Genomic DNA, 16,962 nt, shown 5'->3' on the forward strand with positions numbered 1-16,962 from the left:
AGGTTGCTTTTTATTTTGGTGTATTTTGCGTCACAGCTGTTTATGTGTTTATGTATTAAAGAAAAACATATTCTATAAATGTATAAATCCATATAACTGTGTTGTTCATCTAATGCTAAAGTTGGGCAGGATGGCCTGAATACTCGGGTGGCCATAGAAGCCAAGGTTGGTTTGGCACATTAGGGATGGTTACTTATAGAATAGCCATGGCCATATGAGCTGAACATCCCATGCAAGATTATATATTTGGCTTGGACATATAACCCTGTGATTTCCTGTAGTTCCATAATACATTCCGTACCGCTGAGATTCCGGTAGTTTTCTGGACCAACAGGGAATGCTGTCATGATCACTAGAATATCTTACCTTTACAGTCCCACAGGGTGAATAGACGGCCAATTGTACCCTAAAAATAAAGCTGTTGCAGGCATAGTCTTCTGGTCAAATACTAATAATTTCAGCCACAGGTTTTTTGTAAAACTGCATGAATGGTATCGGTCTGCCTTACCAGTGTATTTACTAGATATATTCCAATATAGCTGCCCTACCAGTGTATTTACTAGATATATTCCAATATAGCTGCCCTACCAGTGTATTTACTAGATATATTTCAATATAGCCGCCCTACCAGTGTATTTACTAGATATATTCCAATATAGCCGCCCTACCAGTGTATTTACTAGATATATTCCAATATAGCCGCCCTACCAGTGTATTTACTAGATATATTCCAATATAGCCGCCCTACCAGTGTATTTACTAGATATATTCCTATATAGCCGCCCTACCAGTGTATTTACTAGATATATTCCAATATAGCTGCCCTACCAGTGTATTTACTAGATATATTCCAATATAGCTGCCCTACCAGTGTATTTACTAGATATATTCCAATATAGCTGCCCTACCAGTGTATTGGCTAGATATACTCCAATATAGCTGCCCTACCAGTGTATTGGCTAGATATATTCCAATATGTCTGCCCTACCAGTGTATTGGCTAGATATACTCCAATATAGCTGCCCTACCAGTGTATTGGCTAGATATATTCCAATATGTCTGCCCTACCAGTGTATCGGCTAGATATATTCCAATATGCCTGCCCTACCAGTGTATCGGCTAGATATATTCCAATATGTTGTGGTGTGAATGTATTACTGTTTTATATGATTTGTGACCATGGATACATACTAACTGAGGTTGATCAAAGATCTGCCCATTAAATCAGACCTTTTGCCTTTGGATGCCCTACCTGTTTGACCATTGGTTTTAAATACATTTTCATTTTTGTTGCAGTTTTCTGAACAGGAAGAAGCCGCTCTGAAGGAACCCATCATTAGGAGGTTTGAAGAAGAGGGGAATCCGTATTATTCAAGTGCACGGTGAGATCATTTTACTGAAGAAGAATCCATTTCCATTGTACAACATCTCTGTGCAGCCTGTGTTCTAACCCCAAACTCTCCCATCCCCATTTCCACATGTAGCCTCCAGCTGCTTCTCTATTGATCTATCCCAATGCCCAGACTGTCACTTGGGCACTAGTGACCTCTCTTAGGAGGGAGCTTCTTGCGCTGCTTAAGGAGGCTTATAGGAAAGAGCACTAGGGTAGATTGCAAGGCCAGATCTGCTGCACAGTGGGCATCACTCTGCAGTTCTGTTTTACCAGCCAGGTGCCCACCATTTTCAGGTCTATTTCACATTTAAGGTATTATATTGTAATATTGTGTTCAGTGCATCAGCCAGCAGTGCCATCTTGGAAGCAAGAAAAGGAAAGTTACTCCTAGAATGAAGTCTAAGGGCAAACTATTTAATTAGAAGTTGTCTGCCCCTAACTTGGAAACATCAGGTTTCAGGGTTTTCTATTAAATTTGCTCAGAGGCATGAACTGTGATGTCATTGTTTACATTAAGGGGCATATTTATTATAGTGTGTAAGCCAACATCACTGGTGATATTGCCCATAGCAACCAATCAAATATTTGCTTAATTTAATCCAAGTGATGTTGGTTTACACCCTATAATAAATATGCCCCTAAGTGTACGCGGGCACAACCTGAAAGCCAGTTGTGGTGAATCTGAAGATGACTGCCTGTTAGTCTCTTGTATACCCCTAGACCTAAAGGGTTATCATGCCTATGTTTTCATTTTCTGTAACCGTGTTATAAGCTAAGATGGATCCAACCAACGTTTAGATTGCAAAGGGCAATGATAAGGTATCAAAACAGAACTTTTTTTCTTACAGCTTTTCACTTGAACTTATGTATACATTGCAATAAATGGTATTGTATTTACTGAGCAAGTAAAGAAAATATTAAATGCAAAAATATTCAGGAATCATTCACAGATACCTTTGGTTTTGCCTCTGTGGATTGGTGTTTTATAGTTTTATACCTAACCCTGAAATTGTTTTTTATCAGCGGTACCATCATTATCTTGTGGTGCAATGGAATTATAACTCTATTTGGCTAGCATACACTAGGTGTCATTAAATTACTGTACCGTCACTTTAAAAAAATTCACCCTAGCCGGACATTATAGTCTTTATCCCCAAAGATAAAAGTGTGTCAGATTATTAGTACTGTGTAGATCTTTAGTTCAGATTATTGGACTAATGGTCATTATGGAATAACTGATTCACACCAAACCATTAGAATTTCTTAAAGCAGCAATCAATCCTGGCCTGGGATACAAAATAGGCCCTAACATGTCAGAACAGAAAGGCCCAAACAGCCCCCCCAGGTGTCTATTGGATATTACAGCAGCCCCCTGGTATTTGCCAGAACCCACAGATTGCCAGTCTGGGCCTGGGTTGATCCACATCAGTTCGGATTGCTGACACGTTGTTAGCCTTTGTCCGATCTTCCTGAAAAGAGAGTTTGTGCTTCCAGCAGGATGGATTCCATCAGTATGGAAGTTGTTTATTGTGGGTTCATATTTACTTTAAATAACATCTGAATTTTGAATCCATTCCATTTGCAGTTGATGGCTGGTGTTTCCCCGTATCTGCCTGCCTTTTAATTAGAAGTCTGATCAGAGACCGGCGCTCATTGAACAGACAGAATTTATGAGTGTCATTAGGAGTCTCCTGTGTGATTGGTGTTTTTGTGCCTATTTGTGCCTCGCTCACAGTAGTCAATCAATGTAACTAAATGGGTAGGATTTTCCCACACGTTTGTTGTTAGATTAAAGTATTCATTACACCAATGCTCAGTACGTGGCTCTCTATCTGCCTTCAACATTGTGACATTGGGAGGGAACAGTTCAGCTGTTTTACCCAGAACAACATGGCTTTAATAGCAGAAGGTGCTGATAGGCCGATTGCTTTAGTCTTTCACTGAGGAGTCAGGCCCGGGGATATATATTCTTCCCTTCCATCTGTGCTTTCTCTGCCCCCTTCTTCCTTGTACTGAGGGTAATGTCACACGGTGAGTCCTGTCACTTCTGCACAATCAGCCTGATGTCAGTGTTACGAGCCCCACGTGCATCAGCGCAGGGATATTAATGATAGTTACGCAAGTCGAAATGTATTACTGGCGCCACTTCTCACTGACACGACTGACATTATTTTGTCGCCTGCACTGGAGGAAGTTAAAGGCGTAGTTCACTTTTATGTTCACTTTTAGTATGTTAGAGAACGGCCAGTGCTAAGCAACTTTTCAATTGGTCTAGTTTTTAAATTATTTGCCTTCTACTTCTCAGCGCTTTTAAATGGGGGTCAATATACCCCAGCAGCCAAAAAACTATTGCTCTGTGAGGCTACAATTGTATTGTTATTTCTTATCTCTCTACTGTTCATATTCCAGTCTCTCATTGCAACTCTAGCTTAGCAACTCCCCTGGTTGCTTTGGACCTTAGCAACCAGATAACTGCTGACATTTCGGCCCACCTGGCAGTGCTCTGATCCATACAGTTTGGAAACCACTAATATAGTGTGTGTGTTAATATGTACACACCTGGGTCATTATACATGTCGGGTATGATTGGTTTCTGATTTGCCCACTCCTCCTGTATTAACGTAGCTATGATATACGTCAGCCCTCAATTTGAAATGTTAATTTTGATTCTTTATATTACCTGTTTTCATCAGATTAGGGTTCAATACGTTTATACAATACTATAAGCACTAACAGAACATTTCTTTGTGTCTTTAGACTGTGGGATGATGGAATCATTGATCCAGCGGATACCCGGTTGGTTCTGGGACTAAGCCTCAGCGCAGCTTTAAATGCTCCAACACAGAAAACACAATTTGGAGTTTTTAGAATGTGATTAAATTCTATGTGTTATGTGAATGTTGGAATCAAGAGAACTGGGACCTCCTGATCTATTAATATATATTGTAAAATAAAATCTTTTATATATTTATGTGTATTTTTTTTTTTAGTTTTCACAAAAGGATGATTGCCAAACAACTGCTATTTATCATATTCTGAATCATTTGCCTGCTTCTAAATATTTGCGGCTTTAAAACAGCAGTCACTGACCCCCGGCAGCCAAAAACTATTGCTCTGTGAAACTACAGTTTAATTGTTATTTTTTAGTACTTATTTTTTCTATTCAAGTTCTTCCCTATTCATATATCAGTCTTTCATTCAAACCACACCCTGGTTGCTAAGGTAATTTGGACCCTAGCAACCAAATGGCTGCTGAAACTCCAAACGGGAGAGCTGCTTAACAAAAACTGAAATAATTCAAAAACTAGAAATAAAAAATTAAGAACAATCGCAAGTTATCTCAGAATATTACTCTACATCATACGGAAAGTTAACTCAAAGGTGAACATCCCAATTCAGGATCCATTTTTGAATCCCCAAAATGAGATTAGGTATGGGACCTGTTATCCAGAATGCTTGGGACCTGCAGTTTTCTGTAATTTGGATCCCAATACTTTAATTCTACTAAGGGAATATCATTTAAGCATGAAATAAACCCAACATGAGCTTTGCCTCCAATAAGGATTCCTTATAGCTTAGTTAAGATGAAGTACAAGCTACTGTTTTTTAAAAACTTGAATTATTGGATTAAAATGGAGTCTATGGGAGATGACCTGTCTGTAATTTGGAGCTTTCTGGATAACAGGTTTCCAGATAATTGATCACATACTTGTATTAGCAACCAACCAAATGATCCCAAACAATAATGCAAGACTTGCCCAATATGCTGCACATTAAGAGACCTCATAGTGTCCTACTGAGAGCTGCACAAACAGCTGACTTGGGTTAATAGAAATCCCAAGAGCAATTTTGTTTAACCTGCATATTTAAATTGTCTCCTTAATCTTTCCTGCCTCCTTATTTAATTATCTCCCGATTCATCAATTCCAGGAAAAACCTTCATCCCATCCATTGCCGTGTTAGCAAGAAGACTGATTGTCATGGTTCAAATTTGCATCTAGTATTGACTTCGCTATGGTGCAATCTAATAAATAATCCAGACACAATGAAAACAAATCAGCTTTCCTTTTAAATGCAATGCAAGAGTTTAGGCATGAATATACATGTTCAGGTGTTCTACAAATAGCCAGCTTCAGCCATTAACTTTATTCCTATTATTGTTCAAAGCTCAGCTAACCAGTAATAGATTTTTTTTTTAATGGCCACTATAACATAATATTTCCATTAGACAATACAAAGAGAAAAATGAGTAATAAATAGTGATATTCATTTTGTCCCATAGCCCTTCCTTTTATGACGATATTAATGGCCGAGCCAGCGGTTGTACGTCAGTACTAAGTTACTCCCTTTTAGGCGTCATGGATAAGCTTTCACTCCCTTTTAGGCTGGTTGGCCACCACCTTTCCTTTCCAATTACCTTGTATAGCCCTCCTATTGTGTAATAATCCCAACAAGAATCCATAAGGGCTGAGGTCATCCAAGCAAAGGCATAAATGGAATTATTTGTTGCTGCATGAAATTACAGCTCTTCTATTGCAGAAGGTCCAGAAGCCATGCTCCCCCCCTCTATCCGCTCTGGCAAAAAAAAACAAACAAACAAGCGAAGGGAGTCCTGCATCTACCAGGCCACTCCATGGAGGCACTTACACACAATGCCTCTGTATATAAAGTCAGTATTAGGGCCAGGGTTCCACTCTGTGAGGAAGTACTATTCTTTATAGGCCATGCTTTCTATTAAGAACTGTTACTCTTTCCACTACATAAAAAGCTATTTCTCCTAGAAGACATTCAACCAACATTCTACCGAATGGAGAATAATTATACCTTACAGACCTTCCATTAGATGGAAGTTACTGCTCTTGCTAGACCTACTGTTGGAAGGAATTATTACTGTTCATTGGATGGAGTGTTGTTGCTCCTGACTGGATTTAGGTTAATATTACATGTTGCTTATTACCCCTGGCTGACATTTCAGTGGTAGTCTGAGCAGAGGTATAGGCTGGTGAGTTTTTACCCCCACCAGGAAGTTTAATAGCTTCTGCATTATTACTCCTGGAAGGCTTCCAAACGTATTTAATACTTGGCAACCTTTCTCTGCATGGAGAGCAGCAAGTCTAGCTGTTTGGTGATGGTTATGGCTTATTGGTATACACCTTGCCGCTCAGCATTGCTTGTCCAATAGGAAAAAATGATTAGCTACAGATCTGAGCTGAGATTCCCCTTCAAATTTGCACCTGGTGAGAGATGTAGCAAAGGCGTTCAGGCCAGCTTCCTACACGAGCAGAAAAGCCAGAGAAAATCCTGTCTAATCAATTTATGTAATTTGTCAAATATCACTCCTGTTTTATCCAACAGATCTTGCACTGGATAGTGAGTAATTCCTTCTAGCAAGGAGTGCACAAATTCCATATATTTTTGTTTTTATTTGGCATCAAATAATATTTTGATATTAAAATTGTGGCCTTCAGCTATTCAGTACTTTGAATTCACATGACTTTTTGTGTTCGACTGAATTTAAAGGGGACCTGTCACCAAAAGAAATAGTTCCAAAGCCTTTAGGCAGGGCCAGCACTATATAACTGAGATTTGTAACAGGTATAGATGTTTAAATAAGAAATTGGGTTTTATGTTTAATTTGAAAACAACGTTCATTATATAGCTTTTTATGCCTGGGTGACAGGTCTCCAGGTCCTCCAAGAAGGGCTTGGATTCTGCTGAGGGTTTCTCCACTTGTCAAATTAACCATAAATGATTATAGAGGGTCTTGCACCATGAACGAATTCTAGGCAACGTTCCCATGTACATTTATGAAAGGACAAGGAAAGTGAAGAACTTGCTGTTAGACCTATACCTGGGGCCAGGCCATTTTACAGCAAAGAAGTAAGAAGCAGCAGCTTGGGGAATTTCACTTTCCTTGTCCTTTTCACTAGTTTTACAGTTATTTGCAAATAGAATTACCACTAAAAGCAGTATGTGTTTACATTCTCTTCTCTCCTGCCTCTGGCTCCTTTAGAGTTGCAAGCCAGCAGGTTAAGGCTGATTGAAAGACCTGGAGGAGCCCTGACCCATGTTACATTGTCTTAGGAGTCAGACCCAGAAAATATAAAAGTGTAAATACAAAGGCTGCTTTTAAAAGCAATCCCATTTACATATAATGTTAAAGCCATTGGAATGTTTTAATTAATGCATATAATAGAAAGTTGCTCAGGATGATGTTTAGTTATCATTTTATAGGTGGAGGACACTTTACCCCACTGGTTCTCAACCTGTGGGTCGGGGCCCCTTTGGGGGTCGAATGGAAAACACATTTTTCCGATGGTCTTAGGAATAATTTTATGATTGGGGGGTCACCACAACATGCGGAACTGTATAAAAGGGTTGTGGCATTAGAAAGGTTGAGAACCACTCTTTTACCCCCTTATAGCGATACTGACATGAAAAAAGCTTCAGATAATACTTTTATGGCAACATTCTAAAGCTTATGCAAAGATTATGTTATAATACATTAAAAAACCAGTTTAATTTCAGGTGTCAGTATCTCTTTACCATTTATTATCAGTGTTTGTACGTGTATGTATAATATATATATGTGTGTATGTATAATATATATATGTGTGTATGTATAATATATATATGTGTGTATGTATAATATATATATACGTGTATGTATAATATATATATATATATATATATGTGTGTATGTATAATATATATATGTGTGTATGTATAATATATATATACGTGTATGTATAATATATATATATATGTGTGTATGTATAATATATATATATATATATGTGTGTGTGTGTATAATATGCAATATACAATATGCAGGGAGCATTAGCTGTACCGACTCTCCCCTGTCCCTGGTTCAACTCCTTGGGGGTCTCATCTCCTGGGGCAGCGGCAGCAGCATGTGACGTGAGAGGGCGGGGCTCCCGGCTCTATATAAGGCGGCGGCACTTGTAGCTTTCGGCAAGAAGTTCAGCACCATGGAGAGCGCTCGGCTGCACCTCCTGCTCTGGCCGCTCCTCCTGCTCCTCTCTCTCTCAGCCAACTGCCAGGAAGACTCCGACTCACTGGAGACCAGAGCCGCCGACTTCTTCTCCCAGGGAGACAACAGCGTCCATGAGAAGGACCTGGTAGGTACCGGGACTATAATCAGAATTCCATTATTAATATGCCCCATAGTGCAGAGATACTTCCCCCGGTCACTGGGGTTTATTTACTCTTCATTTCCGATCCGCAAACATTTATACGTATTGGGTAAAACTGTCACTTGCTAGGGATTGTTTCTGCATTGCCCCAAAAGTACATTTTTTGGCTTCATATTCCAGTCTGTGTATTTGTCAGAAAAGAGGGTTCATCTGTATTTTAGGGTTCTGTAATTAGAAACCATCCCCTATAGCAGGAGGTGTCAGTACAAAGAGCTTTCATTCTGGCAGGTCTGGAAAAGTTGTTCCAAGAAAGTTTTCCCAATAATTAGGAATATGTGCACAGCCTTATAATGATAGCTTGTGATATATATAAAGGCAATGGGAAACTAAATAAGTAATGGTGTGTCAGGCTGGTTACTTCCATTATTATTAGACATTATTCACTGCTCCGCCTCATATTCGATGCTCAGAAACACTATTCCATGTCCAGTAATTCACTGATTCCTTATGTTTGTGTTGAAGATCGATGCGCTGCAAGAAGTGCTGGAAAAACTGAAAAATAAAAGGCTTCCTTTGTTTGAGAAAAAATATGGCCAAGTGCCCATGGTGAGTCCCATTTTTTCTCCGAGTGCATAAAGCAGATATGAAGCGTTTATGTCCATAATTTACTGCCTATTCTGAGATTGTTACCCTTTTCCACACAACCAGGGGCCGAATACAACTTAAAGTCCAATCAAGTCCAATTCTTCATACACAGTTTATTCATACAATATATGTATATGTGTCTTTACTGAATCTTACAAATTTACAGCCTGATTTCCGACACAACACATATATTCCTGATGACATTTCCCTAACACAGCCGGAAGCTTATTCACACTGGTGCAGACTCCTTTTGGGAACCTGTGCTGTGTGCAATGTTTCTAGAGGGTAACACTGGGTTATTAGATGTTATATACAATTATAAAGTGGTCAGTGCCCCAGTTCTTTTGGTAATAAAAACACATCTTTATTGTGTATTTAGTAGAACCACTTGGCATGTATCATTTGGCCCTTATTCTAAAGTCCATTGTAATTAAACAACACATCTTTCTTGTCATTCACTGTACAGTATTCCATAATCTCACACACCACTCCCCATAATCAGCCTCTCTGTGTACATAACAGACAACCTCTATGGTCACATTCATTATTCAGACATTTTGTACAAGGTTTCATATACACAAATTTAGAGTCCAGTGAACAACAACAAATTGTGGTACAGTTTGTACAGCGGCAACACAAATTGCAGATGCACAAAAATTGACGCAGTCATTGTGCTTAGGTCCAAAGCTGTTCCTTGCCTTGTAGCATATTGGTATCCATTTCCGCTTGCTATTCTATTAATGGAGTCCAATAGTGCACCTATTGATGCTAGGGGACCCTTAAGCGATGATGGTTGCTCCTGGCTACTTTGATACAGCTGGCCGGTACTCCTGTTAGGAGAAAACTGCACTGGCTTGGGGTATATGTGGGCGAGTGATCCTCTTCCTCCTGCCTTCTTTCTTCAGAATCCCGGGGGCCAACACTTACTCGGTTGAGTACAAAAGCCATTTTTTGTTAAAGTCGGCTTTTTACTCTACCCTGCATGTGTGTAGACTGAAGCAGGAAGAGGGTTGCTTTGTCAGTTCACTCTGGCCGATGCAGTTTTCTCCTAACAGGAGCACCGGTCGGGGGTTTTAGGTAAGAGATTACAATCACTGGGGGGGTGCCTAACATTTTGTCACCCCCCCCCCCCCCAGTGATTTAGCCTTTCCTTCTCCTTTAACCCATCTAAATGAACTCATGTCAAAATAAGGGGTACATTTTCTCTTTAAAGGGATGGTTCACCTGAAGTTAACTTTTAATATGCCATTTCTAAGGATCTTTTCAATTGTTCTTCATTATTTAATTCCTGTAGTTCTTTAATTATTTACCTTCCTCTTCTGACTCTTTCCAGCTTTCAAATGGGGGTCACTGATCCCAGCAGCCAAAAAATGATTGCTCTGTGAGGCAACAATTTTATTGTTATTGTTACTTTTTATTATTTAACTTTCTATTTAGCCCCTTTACTATTCATATATCAGTCACTATCTCAAACCACTTCCTGGTTACTAAGGTAAATTGGATCCTAGCAACTTGATGATTGTTGAAATTCCAAACTGGAGAGCTGTGGAACAAAAGGTAAAATAATGAAAAAACTACAAATAATTCAGGGAGAGAGTGAAAATAATTCACTCACCTGGGTCTCTCAGTAACACTAAAGGCTGCAGTGGGAGTTATAAATAAATCCCTTTGTAATGATTAGTACCATGTCAATGAGACAATTACTATAAATTTTTATATTTAAAAATGATGCCAACCACCTATGGGCCTTTTTGAATCATAGCTGTGTATTGCAATTATAACCAGGGTTTGCTAGATAACTAAATGGTTAGTCAGATAACTCATTCCTAGCTGTGTCCCTCTTGCAGTGCGATGCTGGAGAACAATGCGCTGTCAGGAAAGGACCACGAATCGGAAAGCTCTGCGACTGCCCCAGACGGACTTCATGCAATACGTTTCTATTAAAGTGTTTGTGAGCCTCATAATGGCGAGGACAAAGCCCATTCTCCTGGATTATCAGGAGAGAGAAGAGAAATCCCAAGGGCACATTCTGATTGGGTGTCAAGGGGTTTCATGATTGTTTTTTCATTATGGGGAGCGTTCTGTTGTAGAGCAGTGTCATACGTGTGCAAGAGCATAAACTGCCATTTTTGTCATTGCTTCAAGCAGAGATGGGCGCTGTTTTATACACACCTGTTACACCTACAGGTACATAACCTGCTACCATTATGTGCAACTGTATATATATATTGTTCTGTAAAAATAAGAAAAAAACAAATGCATCCATGAGATTTTGTCAAGAAAACATTTCATCACAAAGCTTCTATTAAATGCACATGTTTTATCATAAAATTCTTCTGAACAGCGTTTTACCTCATAATCGAGAGATAGAAGGACAGAAAGACCCAAGAATACTTTATATAATCGGCACATATCCACTCATCACATGGGGGCATTACATCCGAAAGCGCAGTGAGCAAAGTGCAATTTTGAGTGCAATCGGCATGTTTTTTTCCCTGAATCCCTAATTTCAGATGCAAATGGCCGATTCCCTTGATACAATTGAGCTGTGCCAACCACAGTTGTGTCTAATTCATTAAAATCGACACATTTGCTTTCTCGCAAACAAGACCAGTTGCACCAAATATTTGTTTAACAGTCTGGCATCAGTTCTAGAGTCTGACATGCAAGTGACGCGTGTGCCCTTTTCTTTCAGCTCCAGGGTTTTCATATGTCAATAGGTACAGCAGCCCTTGACTGGGAACAGAAGGCAGGAAGGACTGTGTAACTATATGGATGTGTAAAGAGCACATTTTGATGCAAATACCTTTAATGAAAGTGGTTTTATGTGGAAATGTGGGGAAAACTTTTTGCCTGCGATTGCAATGTAAATGAGCCCTATGGACTAATGCATGATTTGGTATTTTCATTTATTCAAATAAATACACTAGGCACCTATTCAGTATAGCATATTTATGTATGAAACATAGGGGCCGATACACTAAAGGTCGATAAAACGAGCGCTATTTATAGCATGCGTTAAAAATTTTAGCACTTCTTATTTTTTGTGACTTAACGCTCTATTCACTAAAAGGACACTTGTCATAATTAAGAATCGATGTTCTTTATTTTTTACGTTATTTATCTGGTGATGACCGGTTTCAAGCATTATTTCCCGTCACGTGCGATATATTTCGCCGCGTGCGATATTATCACACAATATTACTCACGTAACCATTACTTTCTGAAAACTACTGTTCTGAAAATGACCATTTCCATGAAAACTGGAGGCTGCATTACTCTAGGGCACTCATTTGTCATTAGTTACAAGTGAGTACATGTTCAAGCATCGGAGCCCACCATCTGTCATTTATTTCACCATTATCTTTGGACTTTTACTGAACTACCTAGACCTGCAGCTCAGACCGTGGTGCTTAAGTTTAACAGGTATCTAAACACTGTTTCTCAGCCACTCAGCAATAAATCCCGGCATACTTTTTCTATCATGGCTCAAATGAACAGCAGCATGTCCTCCCTTCTACTGTTTGACTACTGTATAATATAATGAAATGACACCAAACATCTCAATGATCTCTCCATATGCAAGATAACAGCAAGATATCTGACATAGGACTGGTAAGAAGCATTTTAGTTGGGAATGGATATCAAATAGTTGGGATATAGTCAACACTAGTCAAAGATGTGTTCTCTTTATGTTTTGCTATTCACATTCATTTTACTATCCAGCACTTCCAGAATAGCCTTGCTTTATCAGTATAAGCAGCAATGTGTATTCCAGTACTAGCAAAACCACAGGTATATAAATATATACCATCCAAAATGCACAAGTTATGGTGTTCTTACACAATTGGGATCATTAGTGGTTGCCAGTCATTTTTGGGATTCAGAGATTCAGGCTAATTCAGCAGGTAAGCAGTAATTTCTGCTTCTTATACATGTTACTGAAACGAAAAAAAATTCTGTGTTCCTCAATTGAATTATTAGAAATCCAAGTTGGACAGGTGTGAAACAGAAAGTGGAGAAGCAAACTGCATAATGAAACCAATGCCTTTGTAATGAATGAAACAATCAAGAGAACAGCCCATTAGTTCTGCTCATGTTTCCCATTTAATGAAACTGTTGCTCCCAATTGGTCAATGTCCCACCGAGAGCATACAGAGGCAGTGTTAGACAAAATATGTACATATGGTGTAGCCATTTCCCCACTCAATGGAACTTTTTCATGAGTGACAATAAATAAAAGAAATTCCATGTGCATACAGTATATCACCCCACACAGGCAAACAAACCAATACTGCACCTCAGGCAGAAAGATGGACCAATGCTGCACCTCAGGCAGTAAAAATGGACCAATACTGCACCTCAGGCAGAAAGATGGACCAATACTGCACCTCAGGCAGTAAAAATGGACCAATACTGCACCTCAGGCGGAAGGATCGACCAATACTGCACCTCAGGCAGTAAAAATGGACCAATACTGCACCTCAGGCAGAAAGATGGACCAATACTATGCCCCATGCAGACAGATGGACCAATACCACTACCACAAAGAGCCACCACATCAAAGTAGTCCTTAGTGAATACAATACGTGCCACTTCTGTGCTTGATATACAATGTGGTTCTCACTAACTCCGGGTCTGTTCCCCTGATCACTAATACAACACTGGGTGAATGAATACAGTTCATAGCATTAGGCAAAAACAAAAAGGGAAATGTTTGTAACATGGATGGAATTGGGAAAATGAAAAGTTAGTTAATAAGATAAATGAATGGTTACAGGGCCGGAACTAGGGGCAGGCAGAAGAGGCAGCTGTCTAGGGCGCAATGATTAGGGGGCGCCATACAGGACCCTCTCCTGCCTACCCTGAGTCTTCCTTCTTTGTCATTGCCCTCGCCACTTATTATTAGGGGTAGGCAGAAGAGGCAGCTGCCTAGGGGCAACGATTAGGGGGCGCCATACAGGAGCCTCTCCTGCCTACCCCGAGTCTTCCTTCTTTGTCATTGCCCCTGCCGCTTGTCATTAGCGGCGGGGGCAATGACCCATCACATCGCGCATCGGCGTGGTGGCCGACCAGGTTGCCTAGGGCGCCCGGTTGGCTTGGCCCGCCCCTGAATGGTTATTACAGAATATTGCTAGCCTCCACAACTCTACCCCCATGTTCTGTACATTAACAAAGCTGCTTTGGGTGCAGGCCTGCTATCTTATCCTTAAATACAGACATGACAAATCCCTTATGTAGCGATCAAGCCAAATCGGTAAAAGAGATGGCAACTAACTACATGTCCTTAGGGTGATAACAATCCAGTCCTGGGTCTATTAAAAACCTAATTTCTCTTTATTCTGCAGTTGTAAAATTAAATAAGATTCCAGAAATTCCTGTAGTTTATCATTAACATTCTAATGCCATGGAGTTTGCTACCCAAGCCTTCTGAAGCAGTCAAGCCGACATGGGGTTACTGTAGCCTGGACTTTGTTGGCACTGGAGTTTGCATATTGCTCTGATCTGTTACCTACACATACACTGTTCATTATAACACAATGTTGTCATATTTTTGCTGCCTTTCTGCTAGACACTGTAAATTCCTGGTTTGGGTGTTATTTCCAAGTACAGTTGCTATCCTGGGTGCAAACATGCCATGTATTCTGGTTACATCACACCCACGCACAGGATAACAGAGGACGGTAGTTTCTCTAAAATGCCAGTAAAGGCAGGGCAATAATATTAGGACGACATGTGTGTTATTTAGGTACATTTAACCAAGGCCAATTGAAGACTTACAAAACCGAGCCACGTGATTGGTGTCATGCACTAAGAAAGCAAATCCAATATGACAGAACCACTCACAGTTCAGGCAGGGCAGTAGTGCTGAGACCAGAAACATCCTACTGTGAATTCTAATATTTCTAATAATTCTAAGAGGGAGGCTTTACTTAGATTTGCATTAACATCTCCAAAGCCTTGTTCTGTCCCTGCAGTGCCCTCTATGTATTATTACTATTAATCTCACTGCATCTTTATATTGCTTTGGATCACAAAGCTCTGCAGAGGGTGGTAAGATCAGCAGAGCGCATCACCAGGACTGAACTGCTGGCCATGCAGGCCCTGTACAGACAGCGCTGTAGGAGGAAGATGCAGTGGATGCTCTCAGACCCCAGCCACCCCAGCCACAGACTTTTCACGCTCCTACCATCAGGCAGGCGGTACAGGAGCATCCAGACCCGCACCAGCAGATACAGAGACAGTTTCTACCCACAAGCCATCAGGCTTCTGAACTGCTGACATTCTGCACAAACCAACACACACTCCCCATAACTACTGGACTCTTCGCAGTGTCACTTTAAGCAAAGCCACTTCAAATCCTCACTGCACAATTTCAAATATTGCATTGCATTTTATTATTGTAAATACTTGTACCTTTATTGCACACTTTTATTATATTTATTTATTTATTTTTTGTCTATGTAAAGTTGGGAGGAACACGGGTCAAAAAAATTTCATTACGGTAATGATGCTTCATTGTTATTTGTATATGACAATAAACTTGAAACTTAAAACTAGAGCTGTGCTTGTGAGAGTGGCAGTGAAAAATCTTTCTGGTGTAAATGTTCAAGTACCCACATGATGGCAGTATTACGCTATATACATTGCAATATGCTAACGATTTCTTTAGCTTTCCTACATAAAAGCTTTCTTGGGCCGGGATAGTAGGCATGAGACTTTGCTAAACACAGTAAAAACTGGTGGAAAAAATACCAAGTCAATTTTTATAACATACAAAGTCAAAAGCCTGTGTAAGATAAACCCCAAAGATTGGATATTTCACAGAAAATCAGTTTTTTAAAACATTTTTGCACAGCTGAAAGGCAAAGAATAAAGTTAGTATTAGACATGCAATCTTTATTTAAAGGTAAATAAAAATATTTAGTACTTTAGATATACAGCTGTTAATGAACTCCACACCAAAGTGTTCTCAATGCATGAAATACAATGTACTGGTATTCCATATTGTTTTAAAAAGTACAGCTATGAACAGGCCAACATGAAACATGGGGAGAGTATGTTAGCAAAATCCCATGCAGGGTATTACAGATGTCAGTTATAATAGTGCTGGGGAGCCCATCCTTTAGGCTGATGCCAGATGTGGCATTTTTACGCTGCGTATTTTTTCCGCCTAAAAACGCCGCACAAGCCACACAGCCCCTGACTATGGCATTTTTCAGCCTAGTACTGGTGACGTAGCAAATCCTGTTTCCCATGGTGCTAATTGTGCGAAATAGTAAAAAACGCCGCGTATTTCCGCTAGGTCTGGCATCTGCCTTTGTGTATACATAGGAATAGGTTGCTGTGCAAATAACGGCGTATTTTGGCAAATGCACGTAAAGTCCATGGTAACGCGTTTTCTAGCGTATTTACACATAGTGTGTTTTCCATCGAGACTGTTTAAGTTATTTCTACGGATGATGATATTGTGCGTTTTTCAGCCACCGAAAGAATTAGAAAATACGCAGCGTAAAAACGCCACGTCTGCCATTAGCCTTATGTGGTTTGGAAATGAAAAGGTATAAAATGAGTAGCCATATTCTCCACTGAGGGACAGAGAGACAAGCTGGCTAATATATTCTCCAAAATTACACAAGGTGCTGCCAGGAAGAAGTTATGTTGTTATTTTTCTTATTAGAGGTGCTGGGAGGTGCAGGATGTTACACCTATACCCAGATACCACTCTGGGTCCTATATGGCCGCATATACACATACATACAAGTG

At 39.9% G+C, this 16,962-nt stretch overlaps 2 protein-coding genes across 2 annotated transcripts in view; both read left to right on the forward strand.

The window, feature by feature from the left end:
- mccc2 (methylcrotonoyl-CoA carboxylase 2) overlaps positions 1-4,360 on the forward strand; it is a 37,728-nt gene extending 33,368 nt beyond the window's left edge. Inside the window, exons 16-17 of the mRNA NM_001030485.1 lie at positions 1,297-1,382; positions 4,151-4,360. Coding sequence (NP_001025656.1) covers positions 1,297-1,382; positions 4,151-4,268 — 204 coding nt within the window. The 3' untranslated portion in view covers positions 4,269-4,360. The remainder of the gene's footprint in view (positions 1-1,296; positions 1,383-4,150) is intronic.
- Positions 4,361-8,373: 4,013 nt separating this feature from the next.
- Positions 8,374-11,526, forward strand: cartpt (CART prepropeptide). Its single transcript, XM_002934818.3, has 3 exons — positions 8,374-8,535; positions 9,073-9,156; positions 11,043-11,526. Exons 1-3 carry the CDS (start codon positions 8,386-8,388, stop codon positions 11,148-11,150), a joined length of 342 nt encoding a protein of 113 aa, XP_002934864.1. The 5' UTR covers positions 8,374-8,385; the 3' UTR covers positions 11,151-11,526.
- Positions 11,527-16,962: the final 5,436 nt, after the last annotated feature.

The sequence above is a fragment of the Xenopus tropicalis genome, chromosome 1, assembly GCF_000004195.4.
Source record: "Xenopus tropicalis strain Nigerian chromosome 1, UCB_Xtro_10.0, whole genome shotgun sequence".
Lineage (NCBI taxonomy): Eukaryota > Metazoa > Chordata > Amphibia > Anura > Pipidae > Xenopus > Xenopus tropicalis.

What these genes read in the sequence shown, in the direction of transcription:
- cartpt (XM_002934818.3), top strand. Translation starts at nt 8,386, where the DNA reads ATGGAGAGCGCTCGGCTGCACCTCCTGCTCTGGCCGCTCCTCCTGCTC. An exon ending in GCGTCCATGAGAAGGACCTG is followed by an intron (nt 8,536 to 9,072) that starts GTAGGTACCGGG and finishes TTTGTGTTGAAG; the next exon opens with ATCGATGCGCTGCAAGAAGT. An exon ending in AATATGGCCAAGTGCCCATG is followed by an intron (nt 9,157 to 11,042) that starts GTGAGTCCCATT and finishes TCCCTCTTGCAG; the next exon opens with TGCGATGCTGGAGAACAATG.